General features: G+C 36.9%; 2 protein-coding genes across 2 annotated transcripts in view; one reads left to right on the plus strand and one right to left on the minus strand.

Annotated features, from left to right (window-relative positions):
* On the plus strand, positions 1-4,085 carry LOC112555145. Its single transcript, XM_025223376.1, has 4 exons — positions 1-74; positions 933-1,228; positions 1,496-1,780; positions 2,310-4,085. Exons 2-4 carry the CDS (start codon positions 936-938, stop codon positions 2,695-2,697), a joined length of 966 nt encoding a protein of 321 aa, XP_025079161.1. The 5' UTR covers positions 1-74; positions 933-935; the 3' UTR covers positions 2,698-4,085.
* Positions 3,585-21,234, minus strand: part of LOC112555143 (DNA polymerase alpha catalytic subunit-like) — a 21,593-nt gene continuing 3,943 nt past the window's right edge. Inside the window, 34 exon segments of the mRNA XM_025223374.1 lie at positions 3,585-4,683; positions 4,967-5,060; positions 5,450-5,566; positions 6,108-6,236; positions 6,532-6,737; positions 7,203-7,301; positions 8,207-8,282; positions 8,378-8,509; positions 8,623-8,755; positions 9,102-9,307; positions 9,826-9,918; positions 10,237-10,269; positions 10,579-10,701; positions 10,877-11,023; positions 11,326-11,447; positions 11,674-11,773; positions 12,408-12,521; positions 13,016-13,145; positions 13,439-13,623; positions 14,047-14,163; positions 14,492-14,587; positions 15,272-15,333; positions 15,492-15,576; positions 15,990-16,109; positions 16,390-16,427; positions 16,791-16,855; positions 17,173-17,246; positions 17,576-17,650; positions 18,020-18,136; positions 18,656-18,768; positions 19,525-19,566; positions 19,569-19,699; positions 20,210-20,327; positions 20,465-20,591. Coding sequence (XP_025079159.1) covers positions 4,514-4,683; positions 4,967-5,060; positions 5,450-5,566; positions 6,108-6,236; positions 6,532-6,737; positions 7,203-7,301; positions 8,207-8,282; positions 8,378-8,509; positions 8,623-8,755; positions 9,102-9,307; positions 9,826-9,918; positions 10,237-10,269; positions 10,579-10,701; positions 10,877-11,023; positions 11,326-11,447; positions 11,674-11,773; positions 12,408-12,521; positions 13,016-13,145; positions 13,439-13,623; positions 14,047-14,163; positions 14,492-14,587; positions 15,272-15,333; positions 15,492-15,576; positions 15,990-16,109; positions 16,390-16,427; positions 16,791-16,855; positions 17,173-17,246; positions 17,576-17,650; positions 18,020-18,136; positions 18,656-18,768; positions 19,525-19,566; positions 19,569-19,699; positions 20,210-20,327; positions 20,465-20,591 — 3,789 coding nt within the window. The 3' untranslated portion in view covers positions 3,585-4,513.

Raw genomic sequence — 21,234 nt, forward strand, 5'->3', positions numbered from 1 at the left:
AAAGACAAAAGTCAAATGGCTGCTGTTTACCCTAGATACCTTACTTCCTGATCACGTACAAGCGACCAGTGAAGGTACTTTCATCGCTTTTTCTGTCACTCACTTGTCTGTGTTATTTTCTGCTTCATAGGTTTACTTTGCAGTATACATACTTTTTATTTTTTTTGGATAAAAGTTGACCGTGTGATTATTGCTCATGAAGAGACAATTGTTCGCACAAACGAGCCGCGTTCAATAAATCTCGTATAGATAGCTGTGTTATAAACAAACCGAAGTATACTTGCCTTTCATTGATTTTATAAAATATATTGCTGTACAAAATATTGTAGAATATGAATACAGAAAAGAAATTTTTTATTGTTTAGCTTATTCGATCGGTCATCTGAATGGTGACATTAACATTTTCTGTTGCTTATCGCGTCGGTCAATTACGACAGAAGTAATTTGCCTGCCCATTTGACACATTCCCTCCCATCCCTACCCTCTCCAACTCAGCCACCACTAGTATCTGCTAACGCTGCTCACTCAGGGTCGTGGGTTGTGGCAGCCAGCCCTGACCCCCTTCGTGTGCTGTTCCTAGATGTGCAACTGCCTGACCACGTGATGTTGACTTTACCTGTCCATTCTTTTGTTTGCTTGTCTGCAGGTATGTGTTCTCCTGTATTGACTTTTCCAGGTCAGGTGTTGTACCAGGATGTCGTCCACTTCACTCCCCCCCACTCCAACCATTTCCTGTCTCTAACCCCAGCATTGATTGTTCCCTCCTCACCACCGGGATCATAATAATAAATAATCATAAAAAAATTACTTCATCAGTTTAGGGAAAAAAGTATATATATAGAGAGTGTATCCCTGTTGTGGAAGGACTGATGCAGATTTCACTTATCTTTAACAGTTTATATCAATTATTTTCCTTTCATGCATTGTTGCAGGCCATGGATACCCCCACTGTCAGCCCATACCCAGGTTTTGACAGATCAGGTCAGTATTTGACTCCTCGCAAAGCCCCACGTGTGAAGCCTGAGGCAGAGGAGTATGCCTCACGAAACCTAGGCACCACCAACATCTTCAGCAGTGAGCATTACGAGCCTATTGTTACACCTTCTCCGTCTCCTCGCTGTCCCTCATATGAGGCCCGAGACAACTACCAAAGATCAAGAGGTCAAGTGGCTGGACTTCTGGGAGGAAGTGGACCTGCTGTACCACTTGAGTCTGCACCGGCACCAAGGTCAGTCAGCTGTGTTCTTACTTTCCCCAGAAAGAAACCATGGACAAGCTGAGTTTGATACAAAAAGTCAGCATTCTGCATTATTTTGGTATCTGGAAAAATACACTTTTCCATGGTGATTTGTTCAGAGAAATTCTTTTTTAAGTCGAAATAAAAAATGTACTGATCGTTTGATCCTAACCCTGTAAACCATTTCCTTTTTTTTCCTCATCATACAATTCATGTTATATTAGTAAATTAGCTGCAAACAATGTATTTGCTTCAAAGAGTGCGACCAGAGGCACAGAGCATTGCTGAAAACCACTTGGGAAGAGGGATGTCAGAAATTCTGGCAAGTTCCAGCCAGGCTTCAGAATATGCCCAACCAGTTCCCAGGGTGAAGGTGGAAGCAGCTGACCAGGCAGAGCTGGCTCGGGGTCAGAGAATGGGTAAACTTCTCCACAACCCTGATGGCCTACCTGCCACTGCCAGATGCCAACCTCGTGTTAAGCCAGAGGCAGCTGAAATAGCACACTTGGGTGCCGGTCCTCAAATGAATAAGATAATGAACAAGTAAGACGTGTTTTTAAATACCAAGCAAGAATTAGCATCTTAGGAAATTCATGCATTTGTACAAGACTTGCAACCCTTTTAACCCAGCCAAACTTACATGATGGGTCCTTTTGTATATAACAAAAATTTGTAGAGTGCATTTTCCCTTTGTGGCGATTAATTTTATAACACTCAAATCCACCGTTTATCAGCAAAGAATCTTAATGAGGCATAAATTAGTGTTAATACATGCATAGTTTGATATTTGTTGTAAGTCGATTTAATTAAATGACCTAAAAGTTTATGTTCCACAAAACTTTATCCCAATCCAGGGTTTGATGTAAAAGCATCTTTGATGCCATATGCGAGTGCATAGGAACATGCATGTTCAAATATTTATGTCTTTCTGAAATTATTTATTAGAAAAGTACATTTAGGTTTTATTTTTTAAGGCTGTCTAGCTGAAACAGTACAAGAGGAACTGACTTAAAAGTTATCAATATTTGAAATAAACATCAAATAAAGCAAACAAAAATTTATGTCAAAACAGATATGGTGAAACACCAAGGTCAAGTCGACCAGTTCCACGTGTTAAACAGGAAGCAGCAGAGATGGCTAGTATGGACAGAGGTGGGCGCATGCAGAACCTACTGAACAGTTATGGGAAACTGCCAGAGTCAGCACGGCCGGTTCCACGCGTCAGAGATGGACTGGAGTATGCCAGCCTCGATCAGGGGGGCCGCATGTCTCGGCTCATGCATGAAGGGGATACACTGCCAGGTGATTTGAAACCACCTCCTCGAGCACCATCCTCTTCTGGACGACGCAATGTGAGGAAGGGCAAACAAGGAACCGTCAGCCAAGTCTTTGCAGAGACTGCAAAGTGGCAGATTGTGACAAAACCTGGCATTCGCAGTACGAAAGGTGCGTTAGGGTGAAACATAATTGAAAGACTATTACTTCAGTTTCTGCATTACCTCCTCTGGAACATTTTTGATGGTTATTTATTCATGCATGATGTCATAGAAAAAAGTTGATGTCAAGGTAAGCATATATGATTTATTTTGCTTTTGAATGCAGTAGTTCCTTTCCTAGAACAACAGTCATTGAGCAGAACATTCAGTTGCTGTTTAGCAGCAAATGCTCAGTACCTCCTGAAGTTGGCATTTCAGTACACTGGGATACCAGCTGACCTGTGGCAATCAATAGGTCCTCATGTTATACAGTTTATCTTCCATATCATTTGCCTAGAGTGCAAAGTCACATCTGTCTTTTGCTGACATTAGCTGGTCAAATACCAAGTTAGTTCATATGAGAGTGAGACCGACTCTAACAACTGCTCATTTTGAGGTATTTGCTGAGACAGGCACTGCGTACAATTTACCAAAGAGAAAACACTGTTATTTGGATTTTACAAATGTTTAGTGCCTTTGGCAGCGTTGTAGTGCCTTGATGGTAATTTAAGTATTTTTTTCCCCCTTGGTATCATGTGCTACAAAGTTCTGCAAAACAAAGAACACTAATCTGCTCTGTAAAATTGTATGTTCCAATCCTCCAGCCTCACCACCAGGCAATGGGAACAGTGGATTTAAAAGCAGTGCCTCACCTTTTCTTCCAACCTAGAAAAATTATTTTAAAAGGACTGGTTTTAAATGAAGTTACTCCTCCTAAGCATTTACTCGTCTGAACTCGTACATAATACAGGGCAGGTCACCTAACAGTAGCTCACCTTTTACGAGTTCATTATAAGAGGCAGACTACCCTGTACAAGCATGGTTTATAACTTATGGGTAAACAATCAAGAACAAACTTTTAAATTTTTGAATAATGTTGTATTTCTTTTTATTTTGCTAATAAACACTTGAACAAACACTACAAAAACAGCCATTTCATGGAAGAATTTATTTCAATACAGTCTTGTGACAAAATGTACTATCGTTACCTGCTCCACCATTTTTAAATTTAAAAAAAATGTAGGTATGAAGCAGTAGAACATGTTTAAATGCTTATTCAATAGAATAAATGTTCTTTGTTTTTTAATAGCACATGATGGCAATTATTTGAAGCATTTTATTGGTAAATAAGTTCCATTTGACATAAATGTGATGAAGTATGGATAAATAATATTAAAAGTTTTAGCAATTTGAACCATTAAAGACAAATATCAAGATACAGCACTATATTTGATATAGACATGCCACACACAACATGCACACCACCCACTCAGTATCTAAGTTCTTTGCAGTTTTGAATTTCTTGCTCAACTGTACATATTAAAGTAAACTGTAAAGAATTTATGTGTACTTACAAACAAAATTAAAAAAAATTAGTAGAAAACTTAATTAAACACGTAGGAATTTTAGCAAGCAACAGTATATTTTGTTAATCCTATTTGAGAAACTACACAAATCGAAGCAATTTTTTGCCCTTCAACTTTGATTTAAACACACATGCACATGAATTAAAATATTTCTACATTATCCATTTTGTTGGCATTTGTCTTTTAGAATATGCATTCTCTCCTAATATTAACTTTCCAGTGGAACACTTCTTAATCCTCACTCAACAAAAGCACACTATATTTTCTTTTCTTTCACACATCCACTTATAGAAAGTTTTTTTTTATCCACCCATTGCACAATTTTTTAAATCTAGTATTGTTATAACATTACAAGACACTTTTGTTAAGCAAAAAATTTAAATGGAAGGGACAGATGGACTTCTGTGGAGCAGCTAGTCTTCTTAAACACATGATCACACTCTTACTTTTTCCTGTTTTAACACAAACAAGCCCTGGAAAAGCTTGCTTAAGTTTACTTGGGAATAAGCATTGACTCGCTGCCAGCTGTCTGCTGTGATTTTCAGCTGGCGGTATATTTCTGTCAGTTCCGGACCTTCTTTCTCTAATTGTGAGTGAGCAGAACCTGTCAAATAGATATGACAATGCTTTCAATCAAGTTTAATCATGTCTTTACAATATTTTTTAGAGACATCATCTCTCTTTCTCTCCCTTTTTCAGGGACATCAGCTCTCTTTCTCTCCATGTTTTATTTTTTTGGAGAAGATATATTATTTCCTGGCTTCTTAATCAAAACTTTACAAGATGAAGTTTACCACTGATTTCTTCATTGTTATCTTCATTGCCACATGCATTTGTCTTTTCAGCCACTAGCACAAGGTTTGTTCATGCTTGATGCTTTACTGTACCTTTCTCAGTGATAGTGAGCAATGCCTTGGCTTTCTCTACGTCAAAAATGTGCTGGTAAAAGGACAGCTGGGTGTAGAGGCCGGAGTCTGAGTACTGTACACAAACAAAAGTTACGTTCTTTTCAAGCAACCTTTCAGGCAAGCCACCCTTGTAGAAATAATCATGATTAATATACAATTTAAAATAGTCTGACAGGTTTATCATCAAATACACTGCACTTGAGTAAAGCCCGCTTCATTGTCTGCCACATCTCCCGACGACAATATGGGAAAAATAAATGTTTCAACCAAAAAAGGGGTGGTGGTGGTGGTGGGGGCCAAGTAACTAAGACCCTAAAGAAAAGTTGGAAACTGAAATATGCATTAGAGTTTTCGGTGATGAATAAACAAATATAATCATCAAACATTAAACATCAAACCACAAAACTTTGCCCTATGCTCCCCTGGGGGTAATTAGGAAAAAGAAGAAACCACAAAACTTGCCTCCTGAAGCAGAACCCCTCGCTGGCATGCAGGGCAGATAGGATGGCCTCTCTGGAATGTCAGTGGCAGTCTGCGTGTCCTGGCACTACATGCTGAATCTTCACATTTCAACCAGCCCTGGCAATCAGATCCCACCATAAGGTCAACATTACACAACAACATGATATATCCTATGCCATGAGTATCAGCAGATCTTATCAAGAGCAGTCATCCAAAAGCATCACCAAAGTTTTCAGCATATTACTGCAAAAACATGGTCTGTCCAGCAAATAAAATGTCCTTAGTAATACTACCATATAACCCTGGCTGAAATTCTGGTGTATGAGCAAAGGGAAGATGCACTTAGACTTTATCTCTTCCAGTGTAAGAGGGAAATTACAGATGTAATGTGTACTCTTACTTATGAAGGATTAAAGGAAAAGGTCTCAGCCACAAAGCAGGTATAGCCCAACCTTTTCTGTTCATCCGTGTTCACTTTTCCTGATAAACATGTTGGGCAGGAACTGAGAGATTTTTAGTCACGACACAGGAAAGCCCCCAACAGCTAACTTTCTGCTCCGATGCTGAGTACATCTAACAATGACGCTGTGTAACACCTCACTCCACAGCACACACATGCTAAAGAACTTTTTTTAAAGTTTTAGTATCAAACACTTACCGCATAGTATTGACTGATATGCCTGCGCAAAGACTGTACGAGGAGGTTCTGCAGGTAGACAGAGTGCAGATAGGGTCGACAGGGACAGCTATTGTTCTGACATCTTGCCAGATTGTATGCAACATGTGACTGAAAGCAGTGCAAAACACACACATGCAAAGAATATCAATGTTTATAAACTTTTGTTTATTACCTAATGGGAATATTTATCCCTTCTTGCACGAGCACTCATTATTGTTAATGAAATCTGCATAAACTCACTACTACATATTTTTATGTATGCCATAATAGTGCAAAATACTAGAGTAGCCATGGTATCTCAGCGATCTCATCTGGGCAACTTTAATTTTGTTTAAAATCCTGCGAACTTTGGGAGAGTAGGAAGAAAACAGACAAAAGCAAGACCATCCGGTTCAACACTTACTCTGCCCACTGAGAGATCAGCTGTTGCACTGGTGAAGACACTGGTCACAACATTCTCTGTTCCACATGTCTCCAGAGGACAGATGAACTTGAAAGGCTCACAGTGCTGGTATTTCTCCTCTTCTGTTACCTGTGCTGCCAATAAGGCCTCTTCTTCATCGTTGGTAGCACGAGTGTTATTATGTCGATAGCCAGCTGGATCGAGACCTGTGTAACAATGCTGCTGTCATTAACTGCGACTCTTTTGTTTTAGAACAAACAGTGCATGTTAATGCACACACATGTGCAACCACAAAAACAAACAAACAAAACCCGAACAAACAACAAAAAAACCCCCAAAAAACCAAAAACAAACTTTAATATAGGTTAAGGGAAAAAAACACACACACAAAAACACAGTTACTCCTGCCAACTCTGGTCGCTTGAAAAAAGAGATTCTGAAGATCGAGAAAAATATAACTGGGACTAAATAAAATTACAAAAATAGCCTACACATCGAGGATCAATTTTTAGAACCTTTGCTAGTTAAAATGGCTAAGCTGCATAACTGTCTTTTGCTCTAACACCCAGTGAGACAGGAGGCAGCCAAAAGTAAGAGGAATCACAAATAATAATGTAACATAGTCTGTCAAGCCTTACAACTTGCAAGTTAAATGAAAGTTTTTAATGTACCTAAACATTCTGCCAGATGGGCAGCATCAGTCCCCTCGATCGGGTCACACAGCCGGGATACAACAGGGTGGATCTGCTGGGCAAGGTAGTAGTGAATGTCTACACAAAAGAATGAAAACATTAGTGCTACAAAAGCAAACCTATCCACAAGATACACAAAGAGTTCCTGACATTTATATTTTGATGCACTTGCACTACAGCAGCATCAACAATAGTTAAAACTATTGGACCAAAATTTTTCTTAATTCCGCTTTTTGGCTTCTTTATATAAATTTATAAAATAATATAAAAATATTTAACCAACAAAAATATTACTAATTGTTGATGCCACCCTCTTATCACATGCCACACACACACAAATGTGCTTGCCACACACACATATATATATTTGCTTGCCACACACATATATGCTTGTCATATAAACAGGCCCAAAAGAATGTAAAGACAGCAACTTGGCACTTGCCAAATGGTTTAGTCCATAACCAAATTATCCATGAATTTTTTTTGTTTCTTCAAATCCAGCACCAACAAGGCAAAGACAATGACAAATCCAGGCGCAGACAGAGGCAGCGACCATGACCTTGTCTTAACAAGTTTTATGACAAGCCAGCAACTAAGACTATTATGTCAGAGCACATAGCCCTCAGTAGAAGGTGCCATTTGACGAAACCACTGAACACTGACCATTTTATTGATTCCATTGTTGTTTATATGAAGGGGAAAGTCACTGATATTTAAAAATTGCATTAGAACATTAAACATGAAAGATAATGGAAACGTAAAGTCTCTATGCTTCGTACATGGGAGGCCATAAATATAATTCTCTATATTGTTGTGAGCGTATACAACGTACAGTAAATGCTAAGGCCTTAAGCTCAATACATTTGTTTCACAGTGCACAAAAGGGAACGAAATTTCACTTGACAAGAAAGTAGAGGAGACAGAAGAAAATAGGGAGTTAGAAAAATGGACTTCACTTAGTAAAATGTAAAAAGACATCTTACCGATCTTTAACGTGTCGCTCTTATTCAGCTCATCTGTGTGATATGCTCGCTGTGCAGCTGACAAATTTGACCCATCCTGCAACATGATGCAGACAAAACTCTGAACTGGTAAACAAGACTCAAGCTTTCCTAGACAGGAAAGTACAGTAATGAGAAATGAAAACAACTTACATTGCAAATGACATACGAAACGGTGTCACCAGCCCGCAATTTTCTGCCGCCTTTTGAGTTGATGCGAAGTGCAACTTGTACATGAGACTGCGCTTTTTTGTCTGGGTAATCTTCAGGGTTTTTAGTCAGTTGCTGAAATAGGGGAGCCTTAAGTTAGCATGATTTCCAATTATTTGGAACATTAAAAAGTCACGGATGCATCTAAGTACCCACACTAACAAATGAACACAGAGATCATCTCTTACCTTGGTAATCTGAAAGAGCTCCATTTTCACCTGGTTGTTTCGCACTTCTTCACTCACTGACATGAGTTTGGAATGGATATTTTCCACTACCACCTCACGTGTCTTACCTGACAGGATCTGTTTCACCACAAAGCTGTGTACAAATGAGAATTTTGTTATACTTACATTTAAATTAAATGTCTTCTAATCTCATAGAAATGAGAATTACATTTATCAAAACATAATTTGTAAATAACAAGAATCCCAAAATGTTGGATATAGAAAATAAGAAATAATAAAACCAAAGAAAATTAAGGCAGCATCATGTAAATAACAAATGCAATATCTGCCAGAGTAAGACTTTCTGAGTTAGTAAAAAATGTGAGAACCAATCACCAATTTAACTGTGAAATGTAAAAGCCTCAAGTACCAACCAGGAAGATTGCATCATAACCTACAGGCAGTAGAAATCAGCAAGAGGTAGAACCAGAACCACTTACTTTCCTGTGTCCTTAGCAAGCTGACACCAATCTCTGCGTACAATGTCCAGACCCTTCAGCTCCTGCGATGTGTTGATTTGGCCATCAGCACTGCGGCTGATGCTTAATGCTGCATACTTCTTCTTCTTCAGCAGCAGCATTGATTTAAAAATGCCATCAATATCAATTTCGAGAAGACGGTACAGTTTATTGACCTCAGTCTTGACCTGCAGAGGGAAATGGCACATTAAAAACCTACATCTTAGGTTCTTAGCACATCTACCATCTGGTCTTGTTACTTTACTTTTATCTGGGTATCTTTTTATCCTTTTCACTTAATCATAGTATATAGTTCAAATTTTTTATGTGGATGCATGATCTGATGAAAAAAAAGGGCTTAACACTATGAAAAGATGGACCTTTTAAGAACCTGGAAACCTGTTATAAGGGCCAATTGAGGACATTTTCATTATGTGCTGACCAAACTAATTAAAGGTTATGATATCTGTCACTTATTTCAATTATTACAGATTAACAAAGAAAGATATAATCTGTTAACTAAGCCAGCCCCAAACACCTTTATGTTTGGCACAAGTAATCAGTATGAATTTGCCGAAGTAATTTTATGGGCATAACGAGCTGATCTGTTCTCTTTCTAGTTCATTTACTCTCAGAGCTGAGCACTATGAAACAGCTAATAAGTCACACAAAATGAAGTTCTGTAAACTGTTCAGCAGATACTAACCTTGTTGCCCAGCTTGTACACCTGCTCCAGGTCAGTGCTGTTAGTGTTCACCATAATGGAATCGGTGTCACCATAGATGACTTCAAGGCCCATCTGAAGAAATAGAAAACAATTTTATTGTCCATTCAAATTCTAGTGAAATTTCATGTGAAGTAAAGAAACAGCAACGATAGTAAGTGTAGCTACAGTATAAAAGTAGACTAACAGCTGTTGTTTGAAGTGTAGAAGCATGCATTTTGCTTACACAATAAACACTTTTGATGATCTAAGTATATGCATGGGTCAAATATAGAAAACCTGAACTAAAAGATTGAATAAAATCCCCTGTGTCACAAAAACCATCCAAACTTGACAATCATAGGATCAAGTGTGGGAGTGAATATGCTGAGCAAAATCAGTGAGTGCACTTACCCCTTCAACCAGTTCCTTGGTTTTCATTAGAATCTGAAAATCAAAATATGACAAATCAGTGAACCACATCTGAAACTGACTGAACAGAAAGTAGTGTCATTCTGCACATTTCTTTTACAACCATGCAAATTTGCACACACTTTTAACTTTATCAGGTAGCCAATGAGGCTTCATCATAAAGTGAAAACCTTCCAAGAACTCCCTTTCACACAAAGATATTTTCCTAAGGTTCAAATCAGCAGATATAGCCAAGAAATTAAAAAGCACCAGTTGAGAGGTACATAAATGTATTTACTATGAAAAACAAGAAAACAAAAAAATCCAGAAACTGTCTCGACTAACCTCGCGTCCTTTGCCAGTCACCATAGCTGCCAAAGGCTTTGCATAAAAGCGTGAGAATGTAAAACCCAGACAACCATACATGCTGTTTGCTGTCAGTTTCAAAGCCTTCTGTCGAATGTCATACTGCAAATAGCAGACAGGTAAATAAATTCTTGTAAGATGCACATGTGAAATATATATTTTGTAAAACATCTTTATTTCTAGTGTGGATCAGAAAGTGTCTCTTCCTTTCATATCTGAAATTTCAAAGTTTGCCAGAAAAGATTTGCCACTGATATCAATACTGAACACTACTCACCTGCATCTGTTGCTCGGGAGTAAGGTCTGGTGCTTTCATTAGCTGTTTGACTTGTCGTCGACTTTCCACCAGTTTGCGAATTTCTGTGGGGAGAATGCCAGGTTCCAGGTCTGAAGGAGGCAAAACCTGGCTGAAATCTTTAATCTCCTGAACGACACAATTTTAAATCTTTTATCAGCAGAATCAAAACTTGCTGGATAGGTGGAAAAAGGTAAAAGATGCTTCAAGGTACAACTTACTGTGCATAGAACTAGTCCAAACTTTCTAGAAAGTTTAAAAAAAAAAAAAAAAAAAAAAAAAAAATTAATCAACAGGCTTCAATGGCTAATAACAAAATAAAAATAAAAAAAAAAAGACAGCTCAGCATAAGTTGCAAATAAACTGTGCGATTGTAAAATTTCTGTGTGCACGTTGTGCATGCATGTGCAGGACGTAGCTCCAATACTCACATCAGTTTGGTTTTGGTCAGTGTAAGATCGAGGAATTGTAGTGAAACAAATATTGTACTCCTGAATGATAGAGGGATACAAGGAGTTAAAGTCCAACAGCAGGATGTACTTGTCATAAAAACCTGTAAAGTACACAATTGAGAGATGTGGTCAGTCCATTGGCTAGCAAAGGAAGCTTGTGATCTGTAAAAGTTATGCTGAAAATACAGCCTATTATATCCCCTTTCTTTCCAACCTCATGCTTCGAACATCACGAAATCATCTTTCTCCAATGCATGCACACTAAAACATCTGCACAGTACAAAATGTAGACATGATCACACGTCTCAGGAGAACACTTTTTCCAACCTTTCTTAGGTTCCAGCACAAGACCACCAGCATAAGCAGGCTTTCGGCGACCTTGTTGACTTTTTCCTGAAGTTCCATGATCGTCTTCCTCTTCCCCAACCTGTGCATGAACAATCAAACTTTAAAGCTTATGGCAAGAAAGAATGGCTTAACTTGAGGGTGGAAAATAAGGAGGATGTGGACATAGCGGTGATTCTTTGTTAATTGCTTCCACGTGGCCTGACAAGTACTTAATCCTCCTTCCATGGGACTAAATACATTCTTTCTTGCTGGATGGTGAAAGTTCAGCCTTAAAGCTGTTTTTAAAGTCATACATCTATGATACTTAGCAACACAGGAATACAGGAGTCGAAACTTTTGATTAATCTTCAACACCAGTAAGGCTGAGATCATAATGAGATGTGCAGTATAAATGTCATTTTAAATCTATTTGTGTTTAAAAAAAAATAACACAATCTTTTCAGACAGTATCCAGTTATCTAGCTGAGCAGAGCACTTTTTTGCATACCTCTGGAGTGAATGCAAGAATGGACAGACCATACCAATCTGTTAAATTTAAGTAAAGATAAATACTTTCTTACAAGTGTGTCTACTCTGAAAGCTTGAAGCTATTTTTGGAACTGGATTGAATTGAAAGTGTTATTGTTACTTACAACAGCACAAACCAAACATAAAGTTACAAGCAAGCATTAAAATGAATGACAGCAGTTTTTAAGCGAAATCTTCATGCTTACAGCTTTTGCTTTTCCTTTGAATTCCTTGTCAGGACAGATGAAATCCTTTTCTGCAAACGCATGTAACAGCAGATACTCGTTACGCTCTGACCGTCCACCCATCAGTGTGCGGCTCTGTGATCATTCAAGTGTGTTGGATGTTTCTTTCAAATTTGATAAATTAATTCATCTTTGTTGAGGAGAAACAAACTCCTCCAAATGCGGATGAAATCATATTAAAAAGACGACTCATTTCAAGGAACAAAAAGGAGTATACTCCCCTACTAATGTATTGCCCCAGACCTGTTTAAATAATTTACTTTCACAAAAGAATTGCTTTGGATGTGTTAGTAACTGTGAAGAGCTGTCAGTCTTGACAGATGAGTTAGTAACAGTTTTTTATGCACTGACTATGGTGTTGTCACAGATCTGTTTATCAGAACCCAGGCCTTCTCAAAATGAGAAAGACTAGCGTTTCAACAAGCTTGGCAACTATTTTTTTTGCTCAATGTAACCATCCTGTAAAAACTTCTGTCCATATTTGTCTAGTTATGGGTCTTGATAGAGTTACCAGGACTCAAAGTGTTGCCATCAACAGATACATTAGTAGCAGACGTTTTAGAACTCACCATGGTGTTACCACAGACAGATGTGATCTGGAGAGCCAAGGGCACGACATTTAGCTCATACATCATCATCAGAATGTAACGTGTGTCAATCAACGTTTGTTCTACCAGTTGCAACAGCTTCACAGTGGAACTGGAAAAAAAAAAATCTCTATCTAAACCTAGTGGCCATCTTAAATTCGCATGGTTTTATATGCCATCAGTATGTTTACCAATGCCAAACAGCACATAAGCAAAAACAGAGACCAGTTACTGATCTCATTTCGTTGAGAATGAAGACAAAAGTGCATTATTTCCCTTGATCAATACACAAAAGGCTCGGCAGAACAGTTAAATACTGTATTTAATAACATGCACATGATTTTTAACTTATACCATTTAAAAACTCAACACACACCAGTGCCAACTTGTTACTACGTCACTTACTTGTACATATCTCTTATCTCCTCATAGTCCAGCTGCCGGCGGTTAAGATGCAGAATCTGGGACACCAACTCACTCATATCATAGCTTCTGCAGCGGATTAGCTCTTTGGCAGAAATCTTTACATCACATAGGAGACGGCCACACACAGCAGACTTTTCAGCAAAGGTTGCTCGGCCAAATCCTCCCTAAGGACATAGACATTTTACTCTGTTTTTTAATTTAGATCATAGGATCCTGTATTTTACAATTTTCATATTCTTCTTGATTATATTTTAACCATGCCACAAAACGCCATTTTTGAAAGACTGTTTATGCATTCCCCTTTGAGAATGTAATTGTTATACCATGTATTAGCAACACTGGATCCTATTTGACTGCCTAAAAAGGTCCTACAGTAGGCAGTGAACATGGTTATGTCTGCTTTAGCTGATAGTAGGAATTATGGGTAATTAGGATAGTAGGAATTAGTAAGAAGCAGTCATATCTATTTTCTATGCATAAAAAAGTGAGTGCTCTTATAAACTGCCTGGTTCATGTTAACTGTTATGACAATCTGAGCTCAGTGAGATGCACAGAAAAAACACCACCAAAAGCAAATTAAAACTCACTGTAAGCTTGGGCATGACTGACCGCTTAAGTCGCCCAAGTTTTGACCAATGAGGAATCTTGTTCACGTTGATGCGGTGCAGAATAACATCAAGCTCAAATCCATATATATCATGTCCCTGTTAATGAATGACATAATAATATTAACTGAAAGACACAAATGCTCAGATAAAAAGACAAAGATGGGGTGTGGTGGATGGAGAACCTTCCAGATTAGAAAAAGTTTTGTGTGAAAACTAATCCCACCATCCCCCAATCAAAATGAGTTTCATATCTGAATATTAAAAACCCTACATTCTAGTTCTTCAAAATGGGTTCTTGGTTGTAAAGATGGCATGGAGAAAAGAAAGGCAAAAGCATCAATCAAAATAAGTAACTGAATAAGACCGATGCAATGCTGACCCACAAACTACCCATAATTCTGGCACTGCTACATGAAATACTCACAACAATGAGATCGGGATCATACTTGTGGATCTTGGCCAGGAGGCAAGCCAGTAGAGCCCTCTCTGATGCCATCACTTCCACATTCATCTTGTTACTCTAATGACAATAACAGATCTGTTCAAGCATGCACAAACTTATTCTAGAAACCCACAATCCCCTCTTCCCTGAACACACATAACATATTTATAAAGAAATAAAAAGTTGCTGAACTAGTCTGTAAACTGTCTCAAAAGAAACAGCAAGTCATAATGACCTTGATATTAATCAGTGTCAATGAAAAAAAAATCTGCAGAGAAAATAATTCAATCGGCTTAGGTTATGCAACTTTTCTCTTGCACTCTACGTTGTTCTTATTAAAATAAGACCAGCATATCAAAATTAGAAAATAAGGGAAAGATATATGAAAACACTGAACTATTTTAACTTATGGTAATTCAACTTCAATCACACATCCATTTGACACCTCCCACCCAGTCATTCATTCATTGGTCATTCACAGATACAAGTGCATCATGGAGATTAAAAGGTCAAAAATAACTTTTTCCAAGGTTGTGGGGCAAAGATGCAGTCAAAACCATACTTTCATAAACCCATTCAAGACAAACATGTATTTGAGGTAATTAATATTCCTTCTCAGTTTTGATTTAACATTTCTACATGAAATGCCGATGATTAAAAAGAAACTGATCATTTTAAATGACTTCTATATGCTGTGCAGGGACCCCATTTGACCAGCACTCATGGCATCATTTGAACAAAAACAAGGGTGTTTATACTTACTTGTACCGCAACTTTGTCGTGAAAGTCAAAAGGCAAGATTGCATCACTTGGCTTTGAGATCACTGCACGAAACCAAAAAAGTTCACGTCATCCAGCTACACGTCATTATAATTTTTGTAGAACATATTTCACTGTGTATAATATTCTTTTATTCTTTCCTGTTATCTTGAGAAACTTTGACATGCAGAGAAATAAAAGAGTTCAAATAAATATTTCATACATGCAAAGTGTTGCTGGTAAATGGGTTCAGGAGCAGGTCTATCCATATGGAAGCTATTATGTATCAGAGCTCCAACAGCCACCACCTGTAATAGTCAACATAGCATTAGTTAAAGAGTCATTCTATTGATACATGTCACTGCAAACAATATTCAAAGAGCACATGTACCTATACAATTATGTATATTTTTTGTGAAGTATTTAAAAAACTTTTTGAGATATCTGCATGGAACTTGGCAAACAATGTTAGCATGCCTGGATCTAGATTCTGCATCAAGCTAGGTCACAGATAGACGATTCTTCACAACAAATTCAGGAGAGAGAAGCTAACATTTATGGATTGGTGACTGAAGTGTTTGCTACACTCATGTCATGTCTATTACATCTAATAATTTAAGTCCTTAATTTTATTAAATTTTCCTTTTCTCACCATGGTGCATCATACTATGTAGCACAACAGTATACAACATGAAACTTTAATATATTAAAGGCTGTTCACCTCATTTTGGTGCTTTTTAATGTTTGGCAGTGTCTGCAAGTTTAGTGCCATGACAACCAGTGGGGGTGACTGCAAGTGTCTGGAATGCAGCATTATGTGTTCAGGTCGCTCCACCACAACCTGAAAAATAATAACAATAACAACAATAATAAAGCACATTTACCCATGCAGGTGCAAACTTAATGAGCTGCAAACAAACTGTCAAAATGTTTTTGAAAGCCCTTTATTTTGGCTAATTAATCATGGTGCTAAATTAAAAACATATCTGAATAGAGAGATTTCACAGCACTCGAAACAAAAAAGGCAGCATCTGTCATCTATCTTAGGTTGCTGGTTCAGATTATAGACAATTCGAGTCATCTTAAATGAAAGCACCATAAAACCAACAAACACCACTCACCTCTACCTTGCACCAACTGACAGCTTGTTTGGTTGGTTCTGCAAGTGAAGTCAGTCAGAGCTGAGTCGGATGTTAATTTGCTTGTTGAAATCAAACCCACTCTTTGCCTCATTCAGATGGGTAAATATCTCCCCTCCCTTGATTTCTTTTTATATAAAATGTAACATATAATTTTACAAATTTTAATTGTTTTTTGAAAACTCAAAATAGATAAAACTGAAGCAGACAAAATTATTTATTTAAATCTTTGCTAAACTACTACTGGTCAAGAAATGTTTGCGGTGCACATTTAATTAATTTTTGATCTTCTGGAGGGTGGGTAGTATGAAATGATGCAATGATCACAGCAAAGTGGTCATATAAAAACACCAAAGAAAAGAATATGAAGAGTAATTACATACGGACACAGTGGAGATCTATCCAGCTAGGCCCTTTCATTTTGCGATCAATCAACAGCAACTCTAAGCTGAAAAATGAATGTTTCGATAATTTCAATCTTTTTTAAAGCAGGTTTGAAACAAAATCTATAAAACCAACATTTAGGCTCATTTCTGCATTTAAAAAGTATTAAAAAAAACTCTGAAGGAAGATTTGCGCATACTGTTTTGATAAAATTGTTAAAATAAAATGTTTTATCCTCTTGTACCAGTTACTTTTGTCTTGAAACATGAAGCTCATGAGTTCAAAATATTCTGAAATGAATAGGTTTAATGGATCAAAAGGACAAGTCTCTGGAGAATTAAATTTTGAACCCAGCAAGAAAATCAAAAAAATAAAACAAACCTGGACGTATTAGTACCAAAAACATGGCTAAAAGTCTCCCCCTGCAGGTCTGATGGTAGAACAGGAAGGTCAGCCTGATCAAATTCAATAGATATTATGATGACCCTAATAATATTTAGTATATAGGTGTTAATAATAATGCTAATAATGTTTGGTATATAGGTGTCTAAATGGTGAGAAAATTACAGCTAAAAAAAAGGGTCGTTAGCTACAGCCAAAATGTATACCTCAAATCATTTATTTTTTCTGGGTTTGTTTTGATGACATGGTCACTTAAAACCTTACTACTGCCAAGTAACAGCTAATAAAAAATATTATAACTAATATGAATCTTCAATATTCCATTGTTTTAAATAAACTGTTAAAAATGAGAAAATATAGCTAAAATATTTTGATGACCTACCGAATAGCGAACCTCCAGGTATTGTGATTCTACTGGGACCTCTGTTTTTTCAAATGCATACTTCTTATTTGCTATCTGGAAAGAGATGAAATTGGGCATTAAATGTTTAAAATAAAATTCTGATGATGAATAGTCAGTAACAAGACTGTTGTGTACCTTATGCAATCTACATGGTTGTTTATTTTTAGTTAAAAAAAGCATTTCATTTCAAATTTTACTAAGGGATTTTCCATGAATAGCCATATTTTGAATGGAAGAATTATTTTGCAGATAGTGTAAGGTAGACAAGAACAATAAAATATTTACCGAACAATTCAATAAATTATAAAAAAACAATCAACTCACTTCATGGAGAAAGCAAATCCCACTATTTACTTTCAAACAGAGATAAATAAACTCAAAATTATTCTCTATGGAGAAATGCAACACGGGACCTTTCCTTACCCTGTTTTTGAACTTCATGATTTTGTGCTTCACAGCAACTTTTTCATTGAACTCTTGGTACACATCCTTCATTGTAACTGTTATACCTGTGTCTGTCTTGGTGCTCATGTCAAATTTCTGCAAACAGCAACAAAGCAGTCTATTGATACAATGCAAATTTCACCAGTTTATGGTGTATGTCCACTTAAATTTGACAGACCCCATTCTGATGCAAAGCAAGCATAAGCTCATCAAATTTTGGTCTGGCGAGCATACATGTAAGCAGAGTGCACTACATTTCACATGCTCTCTGACATTAGATGAAACAGCATGCAAAACTTTGAATCAGCTTAGCACTAGAACCGTGTTCACCCCCCCCCCCCAGTCTTTTTAACCTCTGATGTATGAAATAAATTTTGAGCCATGGGTTTTTTGTATTAATCAGATCAAAAGAAAAATCTACACAGAAAACTGATACTTACACTGACATTGACAGAACAGACTCACCAATGTGAAGACATCAAAGATACTAAAATTTCTTATAGAACCAACATAGTACTGCTCAAAAAGAATTCTTATGTATGTATAAATAACTGATATGATGAATAACTATTAAAACTGATAACAAAACTACTGAAATGTTTGGAAAATACTGACTGTCACCCGTGGAAGCAGATAAAGTCTACGTTCGATGTTTTTCACAGTCACGCAGCAGCTGACATACATTTTTGCTGAATCAATCCAGATTTTCCCAAACAGGTACACTGTGCCTGTTTGAACAATAATTATCATAATAAGAAACAAGTTGGTTACAAGTCTTAAAGGACAACACGAGTGCTAATCAAAATCATTGGAAACAGAGCATAAAGTATCAGAAAAACATATTCGTAAATCATAAAACATGTCATTATCAGACGTCAGTCGTAACTATAAAATTAAGATGCAATGCTGAAAATTAAACATCTATCGAATAAAAAATTACAGGAGTTATTCTCAGATCGTGATTGTTGCCCATTAAATTTTGATCTGGAGAAAATTTACTTAACAGTCTGTTAAGTGAATTTGGTTTGGACCTTTTAATGTTTTCTTAACTTCAGTTGAAACTTCTAAAAAAAAGTTCAAATCTGTAGGGCTGTATTTTTGAACATGACAATCCAAGCGATGCTTCTCATCGTTGAGTCAAAGGCATGCATAGATTTTCTGAGCTGAACCACACTCACTGTTACAAATACTGGTTTCATGCAACAGAGCTCTCCAGTGTAGGAAAATAATTTTCTTCTTTCCTAGAAGCAGCTGAGAATGCCAATGTTTGAAGGCTTATATCTTGAAAATTCTGTACTCTTATTTTGGGAGTTATTTTTAAATGAAATTAACCCGATCATAAAGAAAAAAATTTTTTTGCATTTTGTACTTAGATTTAATTTAAAACAAAATAAATGTCATTGTCATGGTATGTTGATGTAATGATGCTACTTTCTAATATACAGTGAAGTGAAAAGTGTCTGGTCAATGTCCAAGTCATTTACCTGGTTGTTTATATGGATCCTCATGAGCATCCAGCCAATAAACCTCATCACCTGTCTTCCTTCTTCGTCATTGATCAAAGGAAGCTGAGAAGTATCAACCTGGACATCTGCTGAACTGATGGGAACTGTGTTCTCACATTGGATGACTTCCCATCGAGACTCCGGCATTTCTTCCCTGTCAGGATAAGCATGTATAACATTTCTGCCACCTGTGGGTGTGTGTGTTGGCGTAAATAATAGTAAGGGGAATTGGATGTTTGATTAAGGTAAGTCTCCATGCATCTTTGAGTATATGTGGGTGTTAATACAAAGTGTTCTGAGCCTGCTATTGACATAAAGAGATTTAATTATTTATCAGTTGCAGAGGCACACTGGATGAATTACTTGCTTCATAAATCAAAATGCTACATGAGCATTAGATTCTAGCAGACTGGCTTAAATATTATAAAAAAAGCACACTACATTTTAAAAAAAAAACCAAAACAAACCCCAAACCAACACAAAAACAAAACAGGTATCTACATTTATCATTTTTGTGCATATGTGTTGCTATCTCCCCTCTCTATATTTTTTGTGCTGTACCCACAATGCAAATTAGACATTTTGAGCATGAAAGTTAAACAGAATTACAAAAGTAAAAATTAAAACAAAAAAATAGACCAAAATGGCACAAAATTAAGCATACCTTTTGACTGTTGGAAATGTTTGTGTAGGAATGATTTGGTTAGAAGAAGCAGTTTCTCTCTTGTCCTTGAAGTCCAGCTCACCATCAAAGTCAATATCATCCAACTCCATCATGTTACCTAGTTGTGTTAAATGTACTCATTTTATCATTTTAACACTGAAACATATCTTATCTCAACGACATATCTTCCTTTTTAATAACTGAATCTACATTTTTAATAACTGAATTTTTTTTACTAAGCTTTGGTCCTCATACCATAAGAGGCAGACATCTCAGAAGGTTCCAGTTTCACAGTCTGTGGTTGGTCCTGTTCAAAGTGGCTTTCCATCTCCTCATAGTCTAGAGGTTCCTCTTTGATAACTGTCTTGGATTTTTCTGGCCGCTAGTGGTGTGAATAAATCAGATTCATATATATTAAAAAGAATACATATTGTCTTACTACTTAAAAGCTGCATAATGGAGTCTGGATGTTTTAGGTTGGTTTCCAAAGAATCATTAAATACCGATTAATACAAAACACAAAGAATTGGTCATCTCTTCTCAATTGACCCTACCCTGACCATATTGTCTCATGTAAGATTAGAATGTCACAACACCTAAAGTCAGATCAATCCAGGCCCAGGTTAAGTAAATGCCCAAGCCATGACATCTCTTTGATGTTAACAGAATGTCTGCATACATTTAATATGCACCTCCAAACTAAAAATAAATGATGACAATGGATTGAAAAAAAAAAATATCAACAAATCTTGTTTGTGCACTATTGTGAGATTTTGTCTGAATGTGTTTTGCCAAGTGACTATTTTTGTTTAGTAAATGGTGGACAAACTTTTCTGAACAATGCATGGCTATGTTACTAATATTTGACATTAATAGCTCTTAGTGTCACCAGTAATTGTCTTTTGCGCCTGGGTTGATTTGACTTTTGGTGTTGTGACGATATGGTTAAGGCAGGGTTGAATCAATTTAGGCAGGTGGCAGATATGGCTGGAGCAATATGGTGACCCAATGAACAAACAGTATCT

The sequence above is a fragment of the Pomacea canaliculata genome, linkage group LG14 (genome assembly GCF_003073045.1).
Source record: "Pomacea canaliculata isolate SZHN2017 linkage group LG14, ASM307304v1, whole genome shotgun sequence".
Classification (NCBI taxonomy): domain Eukaryota; kingdom Metazoa; phylum Mollusca; class Gastropoda; order Architaenioglossa; family Ampullariidae; genus Pomacea; species Pomacea canaliculata.